This window comes from Taeniopygia guttata, chromosome 17 (assembly GCF_048771995.1).
Source record: "Taeniopygia guttata chromosome 17, bTaeGut7.mat, whole genome shotgun sequence".
NCBI classification, from domain to species: Eukaryota; Metazoa; Chordata; class Aves; order Passeriformes; family Estrildidae; genus Taeniopygia; species Taeniopygia guttata.
Window position 1 is genome coordinate 1,644,744 of NC_133042.1, and position 19,701 is coordinate 1,664,444.

Below are 19,701 nucleotides of genomic sequence, written 5' to 3' on the forward strand. Positions count from 1 at the left end.
AACACCTCTAAGCTGATACTTTATTTATTTATTTTTCTAGTGGAAAATTAAAAATGCAAAGTCATGTTCACTTTGATTTGAAATGTGAGTAAATTGCAGTTAGGGAGAGATTTTTCTGTTTGTGTGTTAACTTCAGTAATTACAGCTGCTACAGCAACAACCATTCTGTTGGAAATGGCTGATGTATGGATTTTAAGCCAAATAAATGTTGTCTGGTGCTGGAACTCCCAAAATGCAGCACCAGGCTGTTCCTGAGCAGTTGAAGGTTGTGGCTCCAGTGATGCTGCAGGATAAGTCACTGGCCATGTGAAGAGACTTCAGCAGGGAATTGTATTTCTGCATTTCCACACAACACGAGAGGCTGGGGCAGGTGTGGGGCAGGTGGGGATTTGGGCAGCAGCTGCATTTTGCTTTTTATACCCCAGATTGTTTTCATATGGTGGCAGATTCTCTCCATAAAGGAGAAAATCTCTGTATAACTCTTTTTGTGTCACCATCTTCTTCTTTATACTTCTGCTGTCAATAAAGTAGGTGTTTCTAGGTCAAATAATTGGGCACTGGTCAGGGAGGTGTGTTCTGGTGTGGATTTTCCTTGTCTGACCTGTGGAGGTGGGACTGGCTGAGCTCCAGTGCTCCCTTCCAGCCTGAACCATCAGGCATTCCTGCTTACACAGCACAGGCAAACATTAATATGTTAAAAAAAAAAAAAAAAAAAAGTGAAAAAGCAATGCTCATTTTTGGCTCAAATGTGCTGATTTGTCCCTGGAATCCCAGGCTAGTTTGGGTTGGAAGGGACCTGCAAGCTCATCTTGTTGCCACCCCCTGTCATGGGCAGGGACACTTTTCACCACCCCAGGTTGCTCAAGGCCCACTCAGCCTGCTCTCACCCCTTTTTTTTAGTTTTTAGGAAGTCTCAATTATTTCAAGGTTGTTGGCATTCAGCTTCCAGAAGTAAAATGGAAGTGTTTCAGTGTGGTATTGAAGAAAGAGGGAGCAGTAGAGAAAAAGGGTTTTCCTGGCTCTTAGATGGCTTTGTCACCATTAGCACTGCAGGGTGGAAAGCTCTCAGTGCTGCTGTGGTGCTGAGTTCACTCTGGGGGTTGTTCTGGCAGCTGTTGGAAGCAGCTCCTTCAAAGCAGCTCAGACAAAACTTTCCCACTGGGGCTCCCTGAGGCTGTGGGTTCTGTTTCTGTGACAAACTGCAGCTGCCCCATGGCAGAGCCATTTGGGCTGCAGAGATGGTTGTGGCAGCTGTGGTGCCCTGGGTGAGACCCCTGGGACAGGCAAGGCTCTGCTCCAGCTGTGAGGGAGCAGAGGGGTCCTTGGGAATGGTTCAACACCTTGTGCTGCTGTTTGGTGTTTGGTACAGGCTGGGAATTGTGTCCCTGAAGTTCTGTCCCTGATGCTCTCTCTGCCCTGATGCTGTCCCTGTGCTCTGTCCCTGAAGCTCTCTCTGTCCCTGGTGCTTTGCCCCTGATGCTGTCCTTGTGCTCTGTATCTGTGCTCTGTCCGTGGTGTTCTCTCTGCCCCTGATGCTGTCCCTGTGCCCTGTCCCTGTGCCCTGTCCCTGTGCCCTGTCCCTGTGCCCTGTCCCTGTGCCCTGTCCCTGTGCCCTGTCCCTGAAGCTCTGTCCCTGTGCTCTGTCCCTGTGCCCAGTCCCTGGTGCTCTCTCTGTCCCTGTGCTCTGTCCCTGTGCTCTGTCCCTGTGCCCTGTCCCAGAAGCTCTGCCCCTGTGCTCTGTCCCTGGTGCTCTCTCTGTCCCTGTGCCCTGTCCCTGTGCCCTGTCCCTGTGCCCTGTCCCTGGTGCTCTCTCTGTCCCTGTGCCCTGTCCCTGTGCCCTGTCCCTGAAGCTCTGTCCCTGTGCTCTGTCCCTGTCCCTCTCTCTGTCCCTGTGCCCAGTCCCTGTGCTCTGTCCCTGTGCCCTGTCCCTGTGCCCTGTCCCTGTGCCCTGTCCCTGTGCCCTGTCCCTGTGCCCTGTCCCTGGTGCTCTCTCTGTCCCTGTGCCCTGTCCCTGAAGCTCTGTCCCTGTGCTCTGTCCCTGTGCCCTGTCCCTGCCCCTGAAGCTCTGTCCCTGTGCTCTGTCCCTGTGCTCTGTCCCTGAAGCTCTGTCCCTGAAGCTCTGTCCCTGAAGCTCTGTCCCTGTGCCCTGTCCCTGAAGCTCTGTCCTTGTGCTCTGTCCCTGAAGCTCTGTCCCTGGTGCTCTCTCTGTCCCTGAATCTCTGTCCCTGTGCCCTGTCCCTGAAGCTCTGTCCCTGTGCTCTGTCCCTGTGCCCTGTCCCCTGTCCCTGTGCTCTGTCCCTGTGCCCTGTCCCTGTGCCCTGTCCCCTGTCCCTGAAGCTCTGTCCCTGTGCCCTGTCCCTGTGTCCCTGTGTCCTGTCCCTGTCCCTGTCCCCTGTCCCTGAAGCTCTGTCCCTGTGCCCTGTCCCTGTGTCCCTGTGCCCTGTCCCTGTGCCCTGTCCCTGAAGCTCTGTCCCTGAAGCTGTGTCCCTGTCCCTGAAGCTCTGTCCCTGTCCCTGAAGCTCTGTCCCTGAAGCTCTGTCCCTGTGCCCTGTCCCTGTGCCCTGTCCCTGTCCCTGTGCCCTGTCCCTGAAGCTGTGTCCCTGCCCCTGAAGCTCTGTCCCTGTCCCTGAAGCTCTGTCCCTGTCCCTGAAGCTCTGTCCCTCTGTCACAGGTGGAAGCCCTGACCCACCAGCCCAGAGCCACCACGGTGCACGCGGTGCGGGACTCGGAGCTCGCCAAGCTCCCGGAGGGGGCCCTGATCTCCATCAAACGCAAATTCCCCCAGGTAAGGGAATTAAAAGCTTTTTCCTGTCTCTCTCAAAGGATGTCTGGGAGGCTCAGGCTGCCTGTTAGCTCCACATCCTCTGGGTTTTCTGAGTGACTGATGAATTCTGAGGAAACGTCACGTGCTCCTTGTCTGCCTGAGTGGATCCATCCCAGACTTCCACCAACTTCCCTCTCATCAATTTTTTTTATTGGTTTTTATTGCAGGGCTGCTTTGTGTATCTGGGAGGAGTTCTGCTTAAATGCAGGATGTTAGCAAAGTGGAAATCACTTAGTGCTACTGATGGGAAATGGAAGTTCGGCTTCTAAAATCCCTTAAAAAATGTTATTAATTTCTCCTCCTCCTGGGGCTCAGAGTCCACCCTTGGTTTCTCTGTACCTTTATTGCCACAGCTTTGATATTTGGGGGTTGGTTCCCTCTTCCTACCATTTTAGGTTGTCAATTCTCATTCTACAGCTGCCAAATCTGTGTCCTGAACACTCTGATTGCTCCCTTTGAACCCATCAGCTCATCCATCTTCTTTAATTCACTTGACATTATATCTCTCTCCTGCAAATTTGGAGACTGACGGACTTGAAATTTAATTCTTTGGTCCCTAAGTGCATCAGGGACATTATACTAAGCACTAAATCATTGCATTGGCCTTAGAGGCAATTCTTTAATGCTGTTACTTCAAATTATTTCTGATTTGTCATTTTGCTGTCTTGAAGACCTAGGCTTTTTTTTTAAATCAGATTTTATTTTTAAAATCCTGCAAAAATAATAACCTAATTTAAATACTTGTATTCTCTTGATTTCCTAGCACCTATAATAACTTTTTTTTAAACTGTACAGTATAAAGCCTCCAGTCAGGCGTTTTCATAGTACCAAAATGGTGGAGTTTTATCTGTGTTATTGCCAGGAAAATTTAATTATGGCAATAAGTGTTCAGAAGTTATGTCAGTGAAAAATAATCTTTCTGGTTTCCCTGTAAAGATTATTTTTGCTTAAATGTTTCTGAACTTCTGTTGGGGATTATTAAGGCACTTCTGGTCCCTGGAGCTCACTTGAGCAGACCTGTGAGTTTATTCCTCTCTATTTAATGTGATTCCTTGCCCAGGTTAATGAACTGGGAGCTCAGTACAGAGCTCCCCACAAACTGGGGACATCCCAAACATGTGACATCCACTCTGGAGCTGCTGTCAGCCATCCCCATCCTTGTGACTGATCCAGGAGGGAGGGAATGACCCAGGGAGGGTTCAAACCCACCTTTCTGCTTGTGTAGTGGATGATTTTACATGTAACTGCTAAACATACAGACTAAATTTCCAGTGTCACAGACTGGTTTGGGTTGGAAGGGACCTTAAAATCTATCCTGTTCCACCCCGTGCCATTAGCAAGGAACCTTCCCCTAGACCTGGTTGCTCCAAGCCCATCCAGCCTGGCCTAAACACTGAGCAATGCCATGAGCACTGCTCTGCACTAAGGCTGGGTTCTAATTCTGCCTCTTTTTCTGGGGCAGGAATTTATTTCAGTGTCTCTCTTCCCTTTCTGCCAGCTGGCAGAGCTGTTTTCCCCTGAACAGTGATCTCTGTGGAGCTGTGAATCTCTTTGCTTTGCAGTTAAAATTGAGCTTGAGTGTTGCATTTATAGCACAATTCAAAACATTTATTTGTAATAGAATTCAAATGTCTTCCCATGTCTGAAGAGTACAACCCATCAGCCTCAAATTCCTGACCTTTTTTAGTATGGAATCAGTTTTCTCTAGGCTTGCCTGTAGTCTGGCTAATTAGTTGCAATGAAACAAAATGCTAAAATAGATATTTTAAGGAAATGTGTTGCAACACAGGTTGTTAGAAAGACACATTCGTGCTGCTGTGTGAGGTCTCCAAATTGTAAGTACATGTTAAACTGGTATAGAAAAGTGAGAACTTGCATTTTTTTTTGTATGGAATTGTTTTAGAACCTCACTAGAAATAGAAAGAACATAAGATAAACATTATGTAGGTGATTTATGCAGTTAATGCCTTCAGACTGGCGGAGAAACTTCAGGTAAAATCTTTTAATGTGATTTCAGAGTCCTTGTGTGTTCTCTTTTTTGTCTGTTAGGTCCATCATGGAATGGTTTGGGTTGGGTTGGAAGGAACTTTAAAGCCCATCCAGTCCCACCCCTGCCATGGCAGGGACACCTTCCACTGTCCCAGGTTGCTCCAAACCCTGTCCAACCTGTCCTGGGACACTTTAGGAATCCAGGGGCAGCCACAGCTTCTCTGGGCACCCTATACCCTCAGCCCCTTCACAGGGGAGAATTCCTTCCCAATATCCCATCCATCCCTGCCCTCTGGCAGTGGAAGCCATTCCCTGTCATCCCTTGACCCAAGTCCTTCTCTGGCTCTCCTGGAGCCCCTTAAGGCACTGGAGGACCACAATGAGTCACCCAAAACTCCTCCATGTGAACAACCCCAGCTGTGCCAGCCTTCCCTCCCAGCAGAGCTGCTCCATCCCTCTGATCCCCCTGGCTCTGCTCTGGATCTCTGCAGCAGCTCCAGCTCCTCCCTGTGCTGGGCAGGGCTGGGGCAGCTCTGCAGGTGGGGTCTGAGCTGAGCACAGGGCACAGGGGCAGCATCCCCCTGCCCTGCTGCCCACGCTGCTTTGGATGCAGGTAAGAGAGGAAGGGCAGAAGTGAGAGAGAATTGAAGTGATGGAGCAAAACTGTAGGGTAGAAATTTGGGAGACTGCCTGAACAACCAAAGTAAACTTTAGGGGATTTTGCTGGAGAAAAGTGCTTGAGCTGGAAACTGATAAATGTTGTTCAGAGGACAGGGGCTGGTTCACTTTATTAGAAAAAGAATCCAGGCATTAGAGGATCAAAAGCTGCCCATGCCTGGACAGTGTCAAATAGTTGGAAAAAAAAACAAACCTAAATTATGCTAACAGAATGCTTTTTGGAGTGAAGAAATTCTGATATTCTCCTTGATGCTGGAAAAGCTTCAGCACCAGCCTGTGGCAGCACATCTGAAGGCAGAGGCAGACCAAAGGAAGAGAGTCTGGAGGACAAAGAGGCAGCTGAGTTAGAAATACTAACCTATAAAGACAAAAAGCCCATAGAAGGTTAAGGGAAGACATGATAGCTATTTTCAGATGTATAAAGTTGTCCTATGCTGGAAAGGGCAGATGCTGCTCACTCTACTGGAACATAGCAACTGGGACTGAACTGAAATGGCAGCAGTTGCAGTGAGAAAAAAGCTCATTCTACTCTCCAGAAAGACTAAAAAATTGTTACTTGTTTTTATAACCTCTTCTAAAATGATCAGTAGAGTAATGCCTAGGCTGAGCAGAGGGATGGACCAAGGAATCTCTCTGTCATATTTTCTTGGCTTTTATTCGAGGAGAGTGATTTATACACAGGGTTTATGATGTTGTTTTCCCCATTCAAGCAGAAGTAATAAAGTAATGAAGAGATAGCAGGTGCAATAGCTCTGAAATAATTGACTGGGTAGCAAGAGCTGGCTGGTGATTCGGCAGTGGTGGAGGATTTCCCTCTGCAAAGCAGAAAAACACAGGGCAGAAAGCAGCTCTGCCTCTATCAGCTGCATGCTCCTGCACTGCCTGTTGTGAGGTTAAGTGGGCATGAGTCTCACTTGGTGAATAATGGTCAAAGAGTGGTGCTGGTCCCCGAGTCAGGTGGAATCCTCTCTTAGTTCAAGGGAAAAAATGGATTTTTTTTGGTGTGCCTCTTGGCAACATCTGTAGAACCTGAATTGTGTGTGTGTGTGTTAACAGCCAAAAACTGGGCAGTTCCTGAGCTTGGATTTCCCTCTCAGTTTGTTACCCTTGAGCTTTACAGAACCACAGAGCATCCTGAACTAGAGGGACCTACCAGGATCATCAAATCCCACTCCTGTCCCTGCCCAGACCCCCCAAAATCCCACCCTGGGCACCCCTGGCAGCGCTGGCCAAAGGCTCCTGGAGCTCTGGCAGCCTCGGGGCCGTGCCCATTCCCTGGGGAGCCTGGGCAGTGCCAGCACCTCTGGGGGAAGAACCTTTCCTGCTCTCCAGCCTGAGCTGCCCTGGCCCAGCTCCAGCTGTGCCCTCAGATCCTGTCCTGGTCACAGGGAGCAGGGATCAGATCTGCCCCCTCATGAGGAGGCTCCAGACAGTTCATATGAAGGCTGAAAACCCCCTTATTTTAGTAGTTAGTGGGAGGACTCCATCCTGCAGACTCTTCCCCAGCCATGCTGTGTTTGTAGGTGATCCAGGAAGGGTTCCAACTCTGGAATGCATTGTAAGAAAACATTACCTGGTGCGTAAGAAAATTGTAGGACGTGGGTGGTGCCAGTGAGAACTGTGTGAAATGAGGGAAATCGTGCTCTGTTAGTCCAGGCAGTCATTCCAGTTCCTTGAGCTGGGATGTACAATCTGGAGAAGTGGAATGGCTGATCCTTGGGGGAGATCCATGTGACTGCCTTCTGTTTTGTCTCCTGGACAGTTGCTTTGGTCCTGGGAGAGAGAGGAGCTGGTCTGCTGGGATCTTCCAAGTGACCCACCATAGCTCAGGTTATTCTGAGGGCTGAAACAGATGGGTGAATGTAGGGAGCCAGACCTCAGTTATAAATAACAGCCAAAACTTCAGATTATGTGCCCAGAAATGACAGATGTTGATTTCTAGATCCTGCTCAGTCTGCAGAAGCCAAGCTGACATCGTCTAGCTTCTCAGGAAAGCATCTCAACCTTGATTCACTTTGAATATGGCATCCTAGACATTCCTAATGGAAAGTGGTCCATGGTGCCAAACTTAATGGTTCTGTCCACCCTGGTGCCCCCAGCTCTCCAGCACAGCCCTCAGGGTTCTCTGCCAGCCCAGAGCATTTGCTCCCTGACAGCCTCTGTGCTCATTTCTGGTGCCGTTCGAAGCTCTCCAGCCTTGCAGGAGTGGAAAGGAATTGATTCTTTCTATTTTCATCCCTGCCTTCAGTTCTGGAAAGTAGGACAGGGAACCAGCTCACGATTCCTGGCACTGCAAAGCAGCATCGAGGCAGCAGCGAGAGCACAAAAATCTGTGAGCAGATCACAGAGATGTTCCAGCATTGCTGCAGAGCTGGGATCACATTTCCTAGATTAGCTTTGACTCTTTTGAGCTGAGTTAGTTTTTAGAATTCTAACTTGGAATTTAGACCTGCTGGTTGCTGATGGAAATGGTACTGAGAATCTGCTTGGGAGCTGTGGGGGCTGAACTGTGAGACAACCTTTGGCGTGCTGGAAACACATGCTGAGAAATAGAAAGAGTTTTTCTGCATCTTTCTTTTAATTCTGAGTCTGCCCTTGGGGTTTAAATATATTCAGAGCCTGTCATCCAGCTCCAAGTGGAGTTCTGCTATCTTCATAGGAGTATTTGAGCCAGAGCCTCTCTGAAGTGGCTGGAGCCTTCCCCAGGGTTATCTGCCTTACAAAGTGAGCTCTGTAATGTGCCCTCTTTTCAAAGTGCTGCCCACAAGAACTGAGCTTGATGTGGCACTGGGGAATAGGTCAGGAGAGGCTGTGCTTCTGGATTTTTCTGTATTTGTTGTCCTGGCCCATTCCAGTAAGTGTTCCTTGACTGTAAGAGGAGTGGATGTGAAAAGGAGAGAAGGAATTCAGTGGGAACACCGTGGTCACTGAGTGAGGCTGGCAGGAGGGGGATTAATCAGCACCGGTGCCAGAATGACATTTTTCTTCAAGACAGGATTGATCCCAAGTGTTAGAAGCTCAAACAGCCCCAGGATAAAGCTTCAGTTCCTCTGTGGGCTTCAGCAGGATCTGAAAAGGTGCCAGGAATTGTTGTGAGGGAGTGTTGAGGATTTGCTTTGTCACAGGCTGATCAAACGTCAAAGTTTCAATCAGAGACCCCTTGCTAAGCTCCCTGATTTCAGGACAAGCCAGTGTTTGTCTGATCTGGGGCCATGTGAAGCTTCAATAACACTCTGGTTTTATTCAAGCTGAGGATCTAATTTACCTCTCCTCCTCCCTTGTTCCTTAGAAAAGGCTCTTAAAGCTGGTCAAGGATAATCTCAGCTCCTGGAAAGAGCTTCCCAGAAGCTGTTCTGTGGATTTGTGTGTGTAAAAATGTCTGTTTGCACTATTTGGCTCCAATTGTTCTTATTTTGTAGAACAGAAAACCCTTGGCAGGCCTGTTTGTAATGGCAGCTCATCCATAGGGTCTCTTGAGTGTCACAAAACCCTTTAACAGGTCTTTTAACTAAATCACACCTGGATGTGAAGCCCTGCAGTACCCTGCAGTGGAGGCACCAGTAGATTGTTATTTGACATATTTAATTTCTCTCTGGTGACCAGTGACCTGTGTCATGGGTGGTTTAGGTTAAGAGGAAAAGGTTCTTCCCCCAGAGGTGCTGGCACTGCCCAGGCTCCCCAGGGAATGGGCACGGCCCCGAGGCTGCCAGAGCTCCAGGAGCCTTTGGCCAGCGCTGCCAGGGATGCCCAGGGTGGGATTTTGGGGGTCTGGGCAGGGACAGGAGCTGGGCTGGGTGATCCCTGTGGGACCCCTCCAGCTCAGGAGGTTCTCACAGTATTTTGTGATTACACTTTGGGGGTGCCTGTTACGTGGCTGAAGTTGTAAGAGCTGAACTTGGAAGCATTTTACTATTAGACTTCAGAGGCACTGGAGAGCCCACAGCTCACCTCCAAGGCTCCTTGTTCCCTGCAGCATCCTGGTCTGTTGGGTCTGGATGGTGCTGGAGCATCCAAAGAAGAAAACCCCATTCAGCTTTGTAGGGCTGCAAACATCCCCTGGCTGTGTAGGACTGACACAGCCACATCAGGTTCGTGCCTTCAGCCAGGGCTGCTTTCCTGGCCCAGGAACCTGCAGGAGACAATGGGGAGGAACTTCCCAGGAACCTGGCAGGGTTGGGGAGGCTTCCTGGGGCCTGGCCCTTGGATTCCTTGCACAGGAGCTTTGATTTAAAATCACAGACAGTGAGCCCTGGTGCAGGGTAGGGCTGAGGTGATGAATGTGTCTTACAGTTTGGGGTTTGTGGGTTTTTTTCTTACATATACTTGTATGTATTTCTTCTGTTGTAACTAAAAGGGATTTGTAGTACACAGGACCTTACATCAGGTAGTTGTGGCTGTGAATTTGGATATTGGTGTTGATTTTGTGAAATTTCCCCCTGATTTAGAATCCCAGAATGGTTTAGCTTGGAGGGGAACTTAAAGCCCATCCATGAGCAGGGACACCTCCCACTGTCCCAGGCTGCTCCCAGCCCTGTCCAGCCTGGCCTTGGGCACTGCCAGGGATCCAGGGGCAGCCACAGCTGCTCTGGGCACCTGTGCCAGGGCTGCCCACCCTCCCAGGGAACAATTCCTTCCCAATATCCCATCCATCCCTGCCCTGTGGCAGTGAGAATCCATTCCCCTTTGTCCTGTGCCTCCAGGCCTTTATAAATAGTTTTTCTCCACGTTTCTTGTAGGCCCCCTTCATGTATAGTTTTCTGTAAATCAAAAGTTACCTATGACAGAGGAAGCTTTGTTTGGGTTAGTTGCTGTCTGTCAGCAGATAATTCAATTTGCCAGTCCATTCCATAGTATTCACAGATTGAAATAAATGTCCATAGGAGAATATTTTCTGACTGAATTCTCATGAAAATCACTTTCAGAAGAGCCTTTTGTAAATCAGCTCTTGAGTTTCACAGTTGAATAGGAACAAAAGCTTTAACCAGAACCCAGCCTTGGAAGATTAGCAGGGGTAAGTAGTAGTTTGAAATATTTAAAGGGATTATAGGAAATACAGCACTGCAGAGTGACTGTAACCTCTTGATGTGGGAATTCCAGTGGTGCTCTGATAACACCTCAGACCCAGGATGGATGGAGCACTCAGCTCTGTGCTGGCACCAGCAATAGCAGAGCTGAGATCCTGCATGGCCACATCCTGCTTTTGAAACAGGAATTTATCATCCTGAAGAAAGGAAATGCAGCCCCTTGGGATGTGGTGTTTGGGCCTTGCCTGGCCATGAATGCAGAGGCTGCAGGTCTGTGGAGTAATTGAACATTAATTAAGCACAGGGAAAATTAATGATGTCCCAGAAGCTTCTCTGTAGCAGGTGAAGGAACAGTAGACACAGTAGACAGGAGATGTTTAGGGTGCTGGGAGAGCCTGAGTTGGTCTCACTGGGATGGAGTTGATGCAGAAACAGCCAGGAAGGTGAGATGTTTGTAGGTGGGTGAGGTGATGAGTGGTGAGCTGGGTGGGAGAGGTGGAATTGTGCTGGGGGTTGAGAAACAGAAACTCTTTATCCTGTTTTGCCCTGCACAGAAATGTCCTGGGGAGTTCATCTGCAAAGGGGAGTGGGTGGCAGGAGGAGGAGAAATGGTCATTTCCCTTGGAAAATGTCTCACCTGAACTTCCTGCTGTGGGCCAGGGTTATGAGGTGACATCTGTAGTGGTGTCCATGGGAGCTGGAGGGGTTTGGGGCTTTTGTAGAACAGCACTGATGCACCTGGAGCCCCAAGTAGCTTTTGAAATGGATATGTACTCATTTTTTTGGACCTGTAAGGTCAGATTTTGTCCTTCTGGCCTGAAAACTCTTGCATAAGCTCAGGAGAGTAGGTTTTTTGTGTGCTTTGAGGATATTTTTGATGGTGAACTCAGTCACCTCCCTGACCTAGGCAGGCCCCACAGCTCCAGACTCGCTCCATGAACCCCTGTAGGGCCTCTTTAGGTGCTCTGTGACCTTCCTGAGTCACCTCCCAGCCTGGGCAGTGAGCAGGGGATGGGAAGCTGTGTTCTCTGGCAGTTTGGGGAGCTCTGAGCAGACCTGTCCTGGCAGCCAAGTGTCCAATCCACAGCTCCACTGCTTGTTCCTGTGATTAACTGTGATTAACTGAGCTGGCTGCAGCTGCTGCTGCTGTTCCTAATCATGGGGAAGGATTAATTCCCCTTCCTCACCAACTAAACCAAGCTCAGCTCCATCCCCAGCACGAGGGGCCCAAAAGCTGTGTTTGCTTTACAACAGGCAATTAACGATCCTCGCCTAATTTAGGAACCTCCTGGTGTTGTTTGATCTGTCTGGGCTCTGACTCGCTGCCTTCTTGCAGATTTTTCTTCAAGCCTTAAATTGAAACTGCCTGATCCTGTGCCAGCAGGAGGGGTGTGTGCAGGGCTGGGTGCTAGATAGAAGAGGCTGTAAAATCCAGGATGTGCCGTAGGGTGAACACAGCAGACGCTTCCGACCGGGAAGGCTGTCTAGCCCCGGGTGATGGTGGCACCTTGAAAATGAGAGATTTGGGAAGGATGTCTAGCCCCAGGTGATGGTGGCACCCTGAAACGAGAGAACTCTGCTTGTGCAGATGTCTGGGAAGTGTTCTGGGCTCTTCTGGCACTGTGATTGAGAAAGACTGATGTTCCCATGGGGAAGGGGGCAGAAAGCTCTGGGAAAAGTAGTGCCCAGGCTGTCCCTGGCTCAGGAGTGTGGGGCAGTGCTGGGGGCTGCACTCCCAGAGGAGGGAAACTTGTGTTCTCCAGGTCAGTCCAGTTCCTGTCCTACCCCACTGCCAATTCCCAGAGCTTTCCTTGAATTGTTAAGGTTGGAAAAGTCCTGCAAGATCATCAAGTCAAACCATTCCCCCAGTGCCATGATTACCACTAATCCATGTCCCCATGTGCCACATCCACACTTTCAGGGATGGTGACTCCACCACTGCCCTGGGCAACCTGTGCCAGTGCTTGACCTCCCTTGCAGTGAAGGTTTTCCTAAAATCCAACTAAACTTCCCCTGGCACAGCTTGAGGCTGTTCCCTCATGTCCTGTCACTTCTTACCTGGAAGAAGAGACTCAGCCTCCCTTGAATTTCCCACAAAGTGCAGCTGAACAGGAGGGATGAGGGACTGCTGAGTCACAGCCCAGATTCTCCACCCAGGTACCCACCCTATACCTATCCTTCTGCCTCCATCTCCTCCAGACACACTTGGAGTAACTCTTTCCTTTCAATCCCTGTCGTTTTGCTCCTAGCCCAAGGGCTAATTCCTGCTTGTTCCCTGCCCAAGCTATCCCTGTCCTCTCCCAGATCCCTTGGCTTCCTTGTCTCTTGGGCTGCATTGAGCTGTGCTGCTCCTTCCCATGCCCTGCTGCTGCGTGGGAGTGAGAATAAAGGGGCTTGGAAAGCTGAAGGATGAATTTTTCCTGCTGGTTTTCAGTTCTTCCCAGCTGCCCTGAATCTGGGGAGAGCTGCTCCTGCTGCCCTGCACACTGAGGGCTGTGGTCGATCAGGTCAGGGCTGCTGTCGATGGAGGGATGTGATTTGTATTGACTTCTCCCTCAGAAAGATGGACAGGTCCCTTTTAAAGGAAAACATTGCCTTTTTGTGAGAGGATATCTGGTCTATGTAATATAAAACTGTGGAAATTTCAGTTCTGAGCTCGGATCCCAAATTGATGTTCCTTGGACGTTGCCATGACTGCGACAGAGTGACTCATCCCGTTCTGGGGAGCAGCTTTGCTTGTTCTACAAAGTCACCAGGGAAATAATTTTCCCTATCTATACATACCAAGGCTGTAAGGTTTGCTCCAGCAAACAAGACAAATAATATTTCCCGGTAATAGGAGCAGCCAACTGGAAAATGAGACCAATAGGTTCTATTCTTAGATCCATCATTAACCTTGGACATATTTTGTAACTTAGCTGGAGCTCTCCTTAGCTGCCTGTAAAGAAGAAAAAGTTATAAATACAGGCGATGGTTTTAGTAAGTAATTAAAATTCTGATGCTTAAGTGCTTTAGAAGTGTAAGATGTTCATGGCACCTCCCAAAACTGCAGAAGGAAAGTCCTGCTGTGCTGCTGCAGGTTTAGGTGAAGCCTGTGAGCTGGGTATGGTAAATTTGCTCTGGGGGCAGGTTATATCCTTTAGCAAGGGCCATCAGTCTCTGTTTTTGTGAAGAGTTCCCTGTTTCTCTGAGTTCTCCCTGTGGCTGGGGTAGTTTTCTGTAGCCACATGTGGCGCCTCTGTGTGTCGGAATCTGTGGGTATTGGTGATTCCGAGAGTGTAAAAAGTCTCTGTCTTTCTGCCCCGCTGCCAAAGCAGAAGCCATAATTGGTCTGTGCTGGTTTCAAGGTTGTTTATTCTGTTTATCTCTAACATGTTCTGCTGCCCTGCCGCAGCTCTGTCCTGCAGGGCAGCGTGTGGGGCTCTGCCCTCAGTGGGATGGTACAAACATTAAATACCACAAACTACCTGTGCTGGATTTACAATAACGTGCCAATATCTGTCACCTACGTTGGACAGTGTGTCCCCAGCCTGAACCAACAGAAAAATGCCAACACCACAGTGAAACATGGAGGGCATGAAGAAGGAGAAAAAGGACAAGGCACACCCAATTCCTCCATCTTGTCCCCTCTGAACCCCTAATCTAGAATCCTAAAATTTTACTTTTGCACCCGTGCCACACTTAATTATTACTCATATCAAACACTCAGAGCTTGTAATTGATCCTGTAAGATTGAAAACTCTTTTCCATGGACAGAGATCACAGACAGTGTCTCTGGGGGCTCTGTCCAGGGGGGTTCCTGACCCCTGCCAGGGTCCCAGACCTGCCAGGGCAGCCAGAGGGAAGCCCTGGATTCCCACATCTGGGGAGTCCCAGAGCCTCAGAGCTTGGTGGTGTTGAGTTGTGTGGTTGGGTGATCGTCAGGTTCTGTTATATTTTGGACAAAGGGAAGCATTTTAGATCCTGAGATTCCAGGATAAGGCAGGAGGCTGGGAGCTTTCCTGCTGTCCTCCCCACACGGGGGGCAGTGGGCATGGACACTGTGCCTGCTCTTGGGGCAAGGAAAAGGCGCTTCCAAGGGCTTTGTCCTGGTCACTGAGGAGATGTTGAGGTGTTGATGTGGCATCTTCACCAACTTGCAGTCATGGCTATGGGGCAGAACTGGCACAGGGTGCCTAGAGAAGATGTTGGCTATTCCTGGAAAGTGACCAAGGCCAGGTTGGACAGGGCTTGGAGCACCCTGGGATAGTGAAAGGTGTCCCTGCTCTGTGCAGGGGTTGAACTGGGTGGGCTTTAAAGGCTTTTCCCACACCAAACCATGCCATGAAATCCCTGGAAAATACCTAGGTAACTTCTTCTGTGCTTCACTACAAGTCACCCTTGTGCTGGAAGCTTCTGTTTGCTCTTCCCCCTTTTCCCATAGAGGACAGAAAATACATCAGTGCTTATGCACAGCATTTCACAGTGCAGGGGAACTTGCTGCCTTAGATTTTGTTTTTAAGGCAGGATGTAGAAATTACTCAGGTGGGCATCCTGAGCTGTCTTGATGCCTACATGGCCCTTTATGTGAAAGCTGCATCCCAAAGTGCCTGTTCTTGTGGGAGCAGGGTGTCTTTATCCAGGATCCCAGGTAACCTGGCTGCAGCTCATTTTGCTTGCTAACCTTAGAGAACTTTTGTTGTGGCAGTTGTTTTGGGATTTTTTCGTGTCCTCCTGAGCTATTTTGACCTTGAATTATTTGAGGGAGAATATTTAATGATTGCTCTATTAATCCTTAATGCATTTAAATAACTCTATTCCTTATTTGGTAAAACATGTGTGTAGAGCTTTTTGAATAAATGCTGCATTTTCCATGTCTGTCACTTCTTGATATTGCAAGGATTAGTCTTCTGCTACCCCACTTGTCAGGAGTTATTGATTGGTCATGTTGGAGAGAGGCTTGTCACTTTGGAGATACATTTGACTTTTGGAATATTAGTTTATATTTATGTGAGTCCTGCTGGAAAAACAGCTGGGAGCACATCTGTGCCTTCAAACATGAATTACCAGGCAAACATGATTTGAGGGGGGAAAGCAATTTCTTAGGTAGTTTGTTTTGATTCTGCAGGTGTTTGGGGGGTGTATTTATCCCTCTCTTTTTATCCCCAAACATTCTAAATTGGCTGCTGTAAACCATTCACCAGGATTGGGGAAGGGTCTGTTTGAGCACAGACTTGGACCTTTTTGAGCCTTTAGCACCTACAAAAGGTGCAGCACCCACTGAGCAGTGAGAGTACCTAGAAGGGCAGGTGCACTGCAGAGAGAAATGAGAGCTGAAAATGCAATTTGACATGTTTCCCCAAATAATCTTTTTTTTTTTTTTTTTTTTTCCCCCAAAGCAAGTTAAATCCTGCCTGTTCCAGGGTTGTTTGTTTTCTTGTTTTTCCAAATTAAAGTAAAACAAGGTAGGAGAAACCATGACAAATGACCAATCACCACACATTACAGCTACAGCTGCAAACCCTTGACACTCTGTGTGGCTCAACTTGAGGGAACATCTTAAAAAAGTTTGGAAGTCTCCATGTGGATGCTGTACTTTCAGTACATTCTGCCTGAATGTTTCTTTTCTTTCTCTTTCTCTCCCAGGTTGTGACCAGACTTATTCACTTGCTGGGTGAGAAGATTCTTGGCAGTCTGCAGCAGGGAGGTGAGACTCATTCCTGGACTATTCCCCTTGATGCTGGGGCTTCCTTGAAGCTACACTTGCATCCTTAAATTTGAAACAGGCAGTGCAGACTTGGAAAGGAAATGCATTGCTAAATTTCAGCCTGGAGAAGAGAAGCTCCAGGGAGAGCTCAGAGCCCTTCCAGGGCCTGAAGGGGCTCCAGGAGAGCTGGAGAGGGACTGGGGACAGGGGATGGAGGGACAGGACACAGGGAATGGCTCCCAGTGCCAGAGGGCAGGGATGGATGGGAGATTGGGAATTGGGAATTGTTCCCTGGGAGGATGGGCAGGCCCTGGCACAGGTGCCCAGAGCAGCTGTGGCTGCCCCTGGATCCCTGGCAGTGCCCAAGGCCAGGCTGGACAGGGCTGGGAGCAGCCTGGGACAGAGGAAGGTGTCCCTGCACAGGGCAGGGGTGGGACTGGATGGGATTTGAGGTCCCTTCCAGCCCAAACCAGTCTGGGATTCTGTGGTCTGTTACAGCAGTAGGTGCACGTGGATGGTGATTTCATTATATCTGTGTACACGTTAGTTTTGGCAGAGCATGGCCAGCTGGGTGTGGGAATGGAATGATTTGCAATTGAGATCCAGAAGTGTTGCTGCCTGTGTGCAGTGAAATTTCCCTGGAATTTCTTGCAAGAGCAATGTAAAGGGAGCATTGGAAATAGCAGCTGTAACAGGCTGGAATCAGAGCACCGTGCAGAGCAGCAGCAGCACAGACTGATTTCACATGCCTGGATTTGCAGTATTTTAATGAATTGTCTGGGAGGAAATGGCCTGCCATGGGTTGGTTCTGAGGCTCTGTGTTTATGGCAGCACCAACACAAAGTCTCCTTCCTGACTGAAGGGAGTAGGAGGGAATTGTCCCAATTTCCTTGGGCAGCATTTGAAAGCAGATGCCTGTTAACTGCTGGGGGTGTGGTGGGGCTCTGATGCTGAGGATTGTTTGGGTTTCATTTGGTCAGGGGGTTTTAATTCCTTCAGTTGCTGGTTTTGCCAAATTCCAAGGAGACTGAAAATGAAGGTCACCCACTTTCCTGTTTCAGAGCAGTCTGGGGAAGGGGATCTGCTCTTTCTACACCTGCTCAGCTTTCTGGGCACAACCACTTGTGCTCAAATGCCTGGTGATAATTGTACTTAAACTTCTGTGCCTGCTGAAATGCCTCTGTGGGCCAGGGCAGAGCCTGCACTGCCAAGGATACAGGGCAAAATGGGGGAAAATTAGTGGGAGGAAAATTAGTGAGAGTAACAGGAGTTCAAACAGAGAATCACAGAGAATCACTGAAGTTCTGAGGACGGAAGGGCCTGTGGAGATGAAGGGGTTCAGCTGTGATGTGTAACCTACAGATCTGTTTAAACCTACAGATATCTTCTTGAAGATCACTAGAAGGAGGGGGAAAAACTATTTAATGTTCTGTGCAGAGCTGTTTTAGAAGATTTGAAATTAATAATTCAATTGATTAATATATATTTTTAAGAAGTTTATCAGATATTTCTTTGTGTCCTGCATGGTCTGTCACTCTGGCATTGAGCCTTTGAATGGGTTTGCACAGGGGATGTCAAGTATTCCACATGCCCAGCTCAAAAATTCATCTTAGGCCTTTGCTGGGTGAAATGAGATAAGCAGGATGTGAAATCCCAACTTAAATTCAAAAATTTTTTGTGTTCTCAGAGCTGAGTTGACAGGCATTAGCAGCAGAGTGAGATTTCCTGAGAAGGCTCAGCTAAAGAGAAAAAAAGAGTATCAGAACAAGAACAGTTTGTATAACATTGACCTTTACCACCTCTAAGCTGTCTGAGATCTTGATCTTCCTCACATGCATTGCAGATTTGTCTCAAAAGTTGCTTTTCCTCTGCCCTTACTTACCAAATTATATTAGATAGTTCCCAGGTACTTTGCAGCTAGTTCAGAGGTTCCATATTTTAAGCCTTATATGTAAAGCTCTGCATCTTGCACGGAAGGGAAAACAGGTAGAGATGCACATTTTCTATAGGAGCTTTGTTGAAAACAGCTTTTTCCTTCCGTGCTTAGGTATATAATAAGAAAAGGTATATCATAAGTTTTGGAGTATTTTAATATTGACAACAGGTTTGGGAGTTTTGTTAGTTAAGCTAATTCCTCTTGTGGAATCAGTTCCAAAGTTGTGGAAAAGAGATTTTAAGTGCCTTTTTATCTTTGTCTTCCTGGGTCAGGTAGATCCATGTTTCATTTAATATATTCCTGGCTTATTTTTAATGTTGCCTAACTTCAACCCACGTATGGTGTACCAGCAACCAAAAATGATGGAAACTGATCTTCATGCTCTTAAAATGAAATATGTGGGAACTCTGCTCTCACATGCTGTGGAGGTTTGTGTTACATTTCTCTGACATTGAGCAGCTCGGTGACACAATGGCACTTTTCCTCCTGACTGAAGGTGACATTCCGTTTTTTGCAGCCTGGCTGACTGATGGCAGGTGTTTTCTCTGTGAACAGGTCATCCTCTTGGACTGCACAGCTCCAGCAGCAAGTGGGATGCAGGGAATCCTGCCAGCAACCTGTCCACGGTGGCCATCATGCCGGTGTCCGAGGAGGTGCCGCTGACAGCCTTCACCCTGGAGCTCAAGCACGCCCTCAGTGCTGTGGGTGAGTGTTCCTGTGGTGGCACCACAGCAAACAAACCCTGCTGGTCGTTTTGGAGTGGCATGGCCAGCTACTGGCACCTGCTGTCACAGCGGGGTCCATGCTGTGTTAGGGGGTAGCAGTACCTGGGGATTGGTCGCAGGGCTGGGGAGGAGGTTTTGGAGAGAATCCTGTGACCTTATAAAAAAGGAGGGAGAGGGTTTTTTTATATGGCCAGGTCCCCACAGGACAGTTATAAACTCGGGGCAGGATTAGGTCACATTAGGGAGAAATTCTTGTGAGGGTGTGGAGGCCCTGGCACAGGTTGCCCAGAGAAGCTGGGACTGCCCCATCCCTGGAAGTGTCCAAGGCCAGGCTGGAGCAACCTGGGAAGTGTGGAAGGTGTCCATGGACAGGTAATCTGTAAAGTCATTTGCAACACAAACCATTCTGTGATTCTGCAGCAGTGGTCAGGATCAGCCTTTTCCATCCTTCTTGCTTCTCTATTCCTATCCTTAATGTGCATTTACTTATAGTGGATAACTTTTTTATCTTAATGACTTGGAAATACTCACCAGCCTCTCTGGTCCTTGTCTTGGCTGCTCTCAGCTCCCCACAGTCATTCCAGGAGACACATCTCACACCAGGGCACGTTCCCATGGCACCTGAGAGTCTGGTTCTGTCCAGCTCATGGGTGGGAGTGTTCCAGGCCTCCTCGGCTGAAAAGCTTCATCCAGCAAAGGGTTTCTTAGCAGTTTTCTTGCATTGTGGTTGTACATGAGTGGCAAGGATAAGACTTGGTGGAAGAAGCTCATGGAGGAGATCCAGATTGGCACTGGAGATCCAGATTGGCACTGGAAATCCAAAGTTTAGTCTGAAATCA

General features: G+C 48.6%; 1 protein-coding gene across 3 annotated transcripts in view; it reads left to right on the top strand.

Annotated features, from left to right (window-relative positions):
* PNPLA7 (patatin like domain 7, lysophospholipase) overlaps positions 1–19,701 on the top strand; it is a 129,850-nt gene that overhangs the window by 50,136 nt on the left and 60,013 nt on the right. For all 3 annotated transcript variants that reach the window (XM_030286893.4, XM_072936736.1, XM_030286894.4), the window contains exons 20-22: positions 2,672–2,785; positions 16,141–16,201; positions 18,693–18,842. In XM_030286893.4, coding sequence (XP_030142753.4) covers positions 2,672–2,785; positions 16,141–16,201; positions 18,693–18,842 — 325 coding nt within the window. The remainder of the gene's footprint in view (positions 1–2,671; positions 2,786–16,140; positions 16,202–18,692; positions 18,843–19,701) is intronic.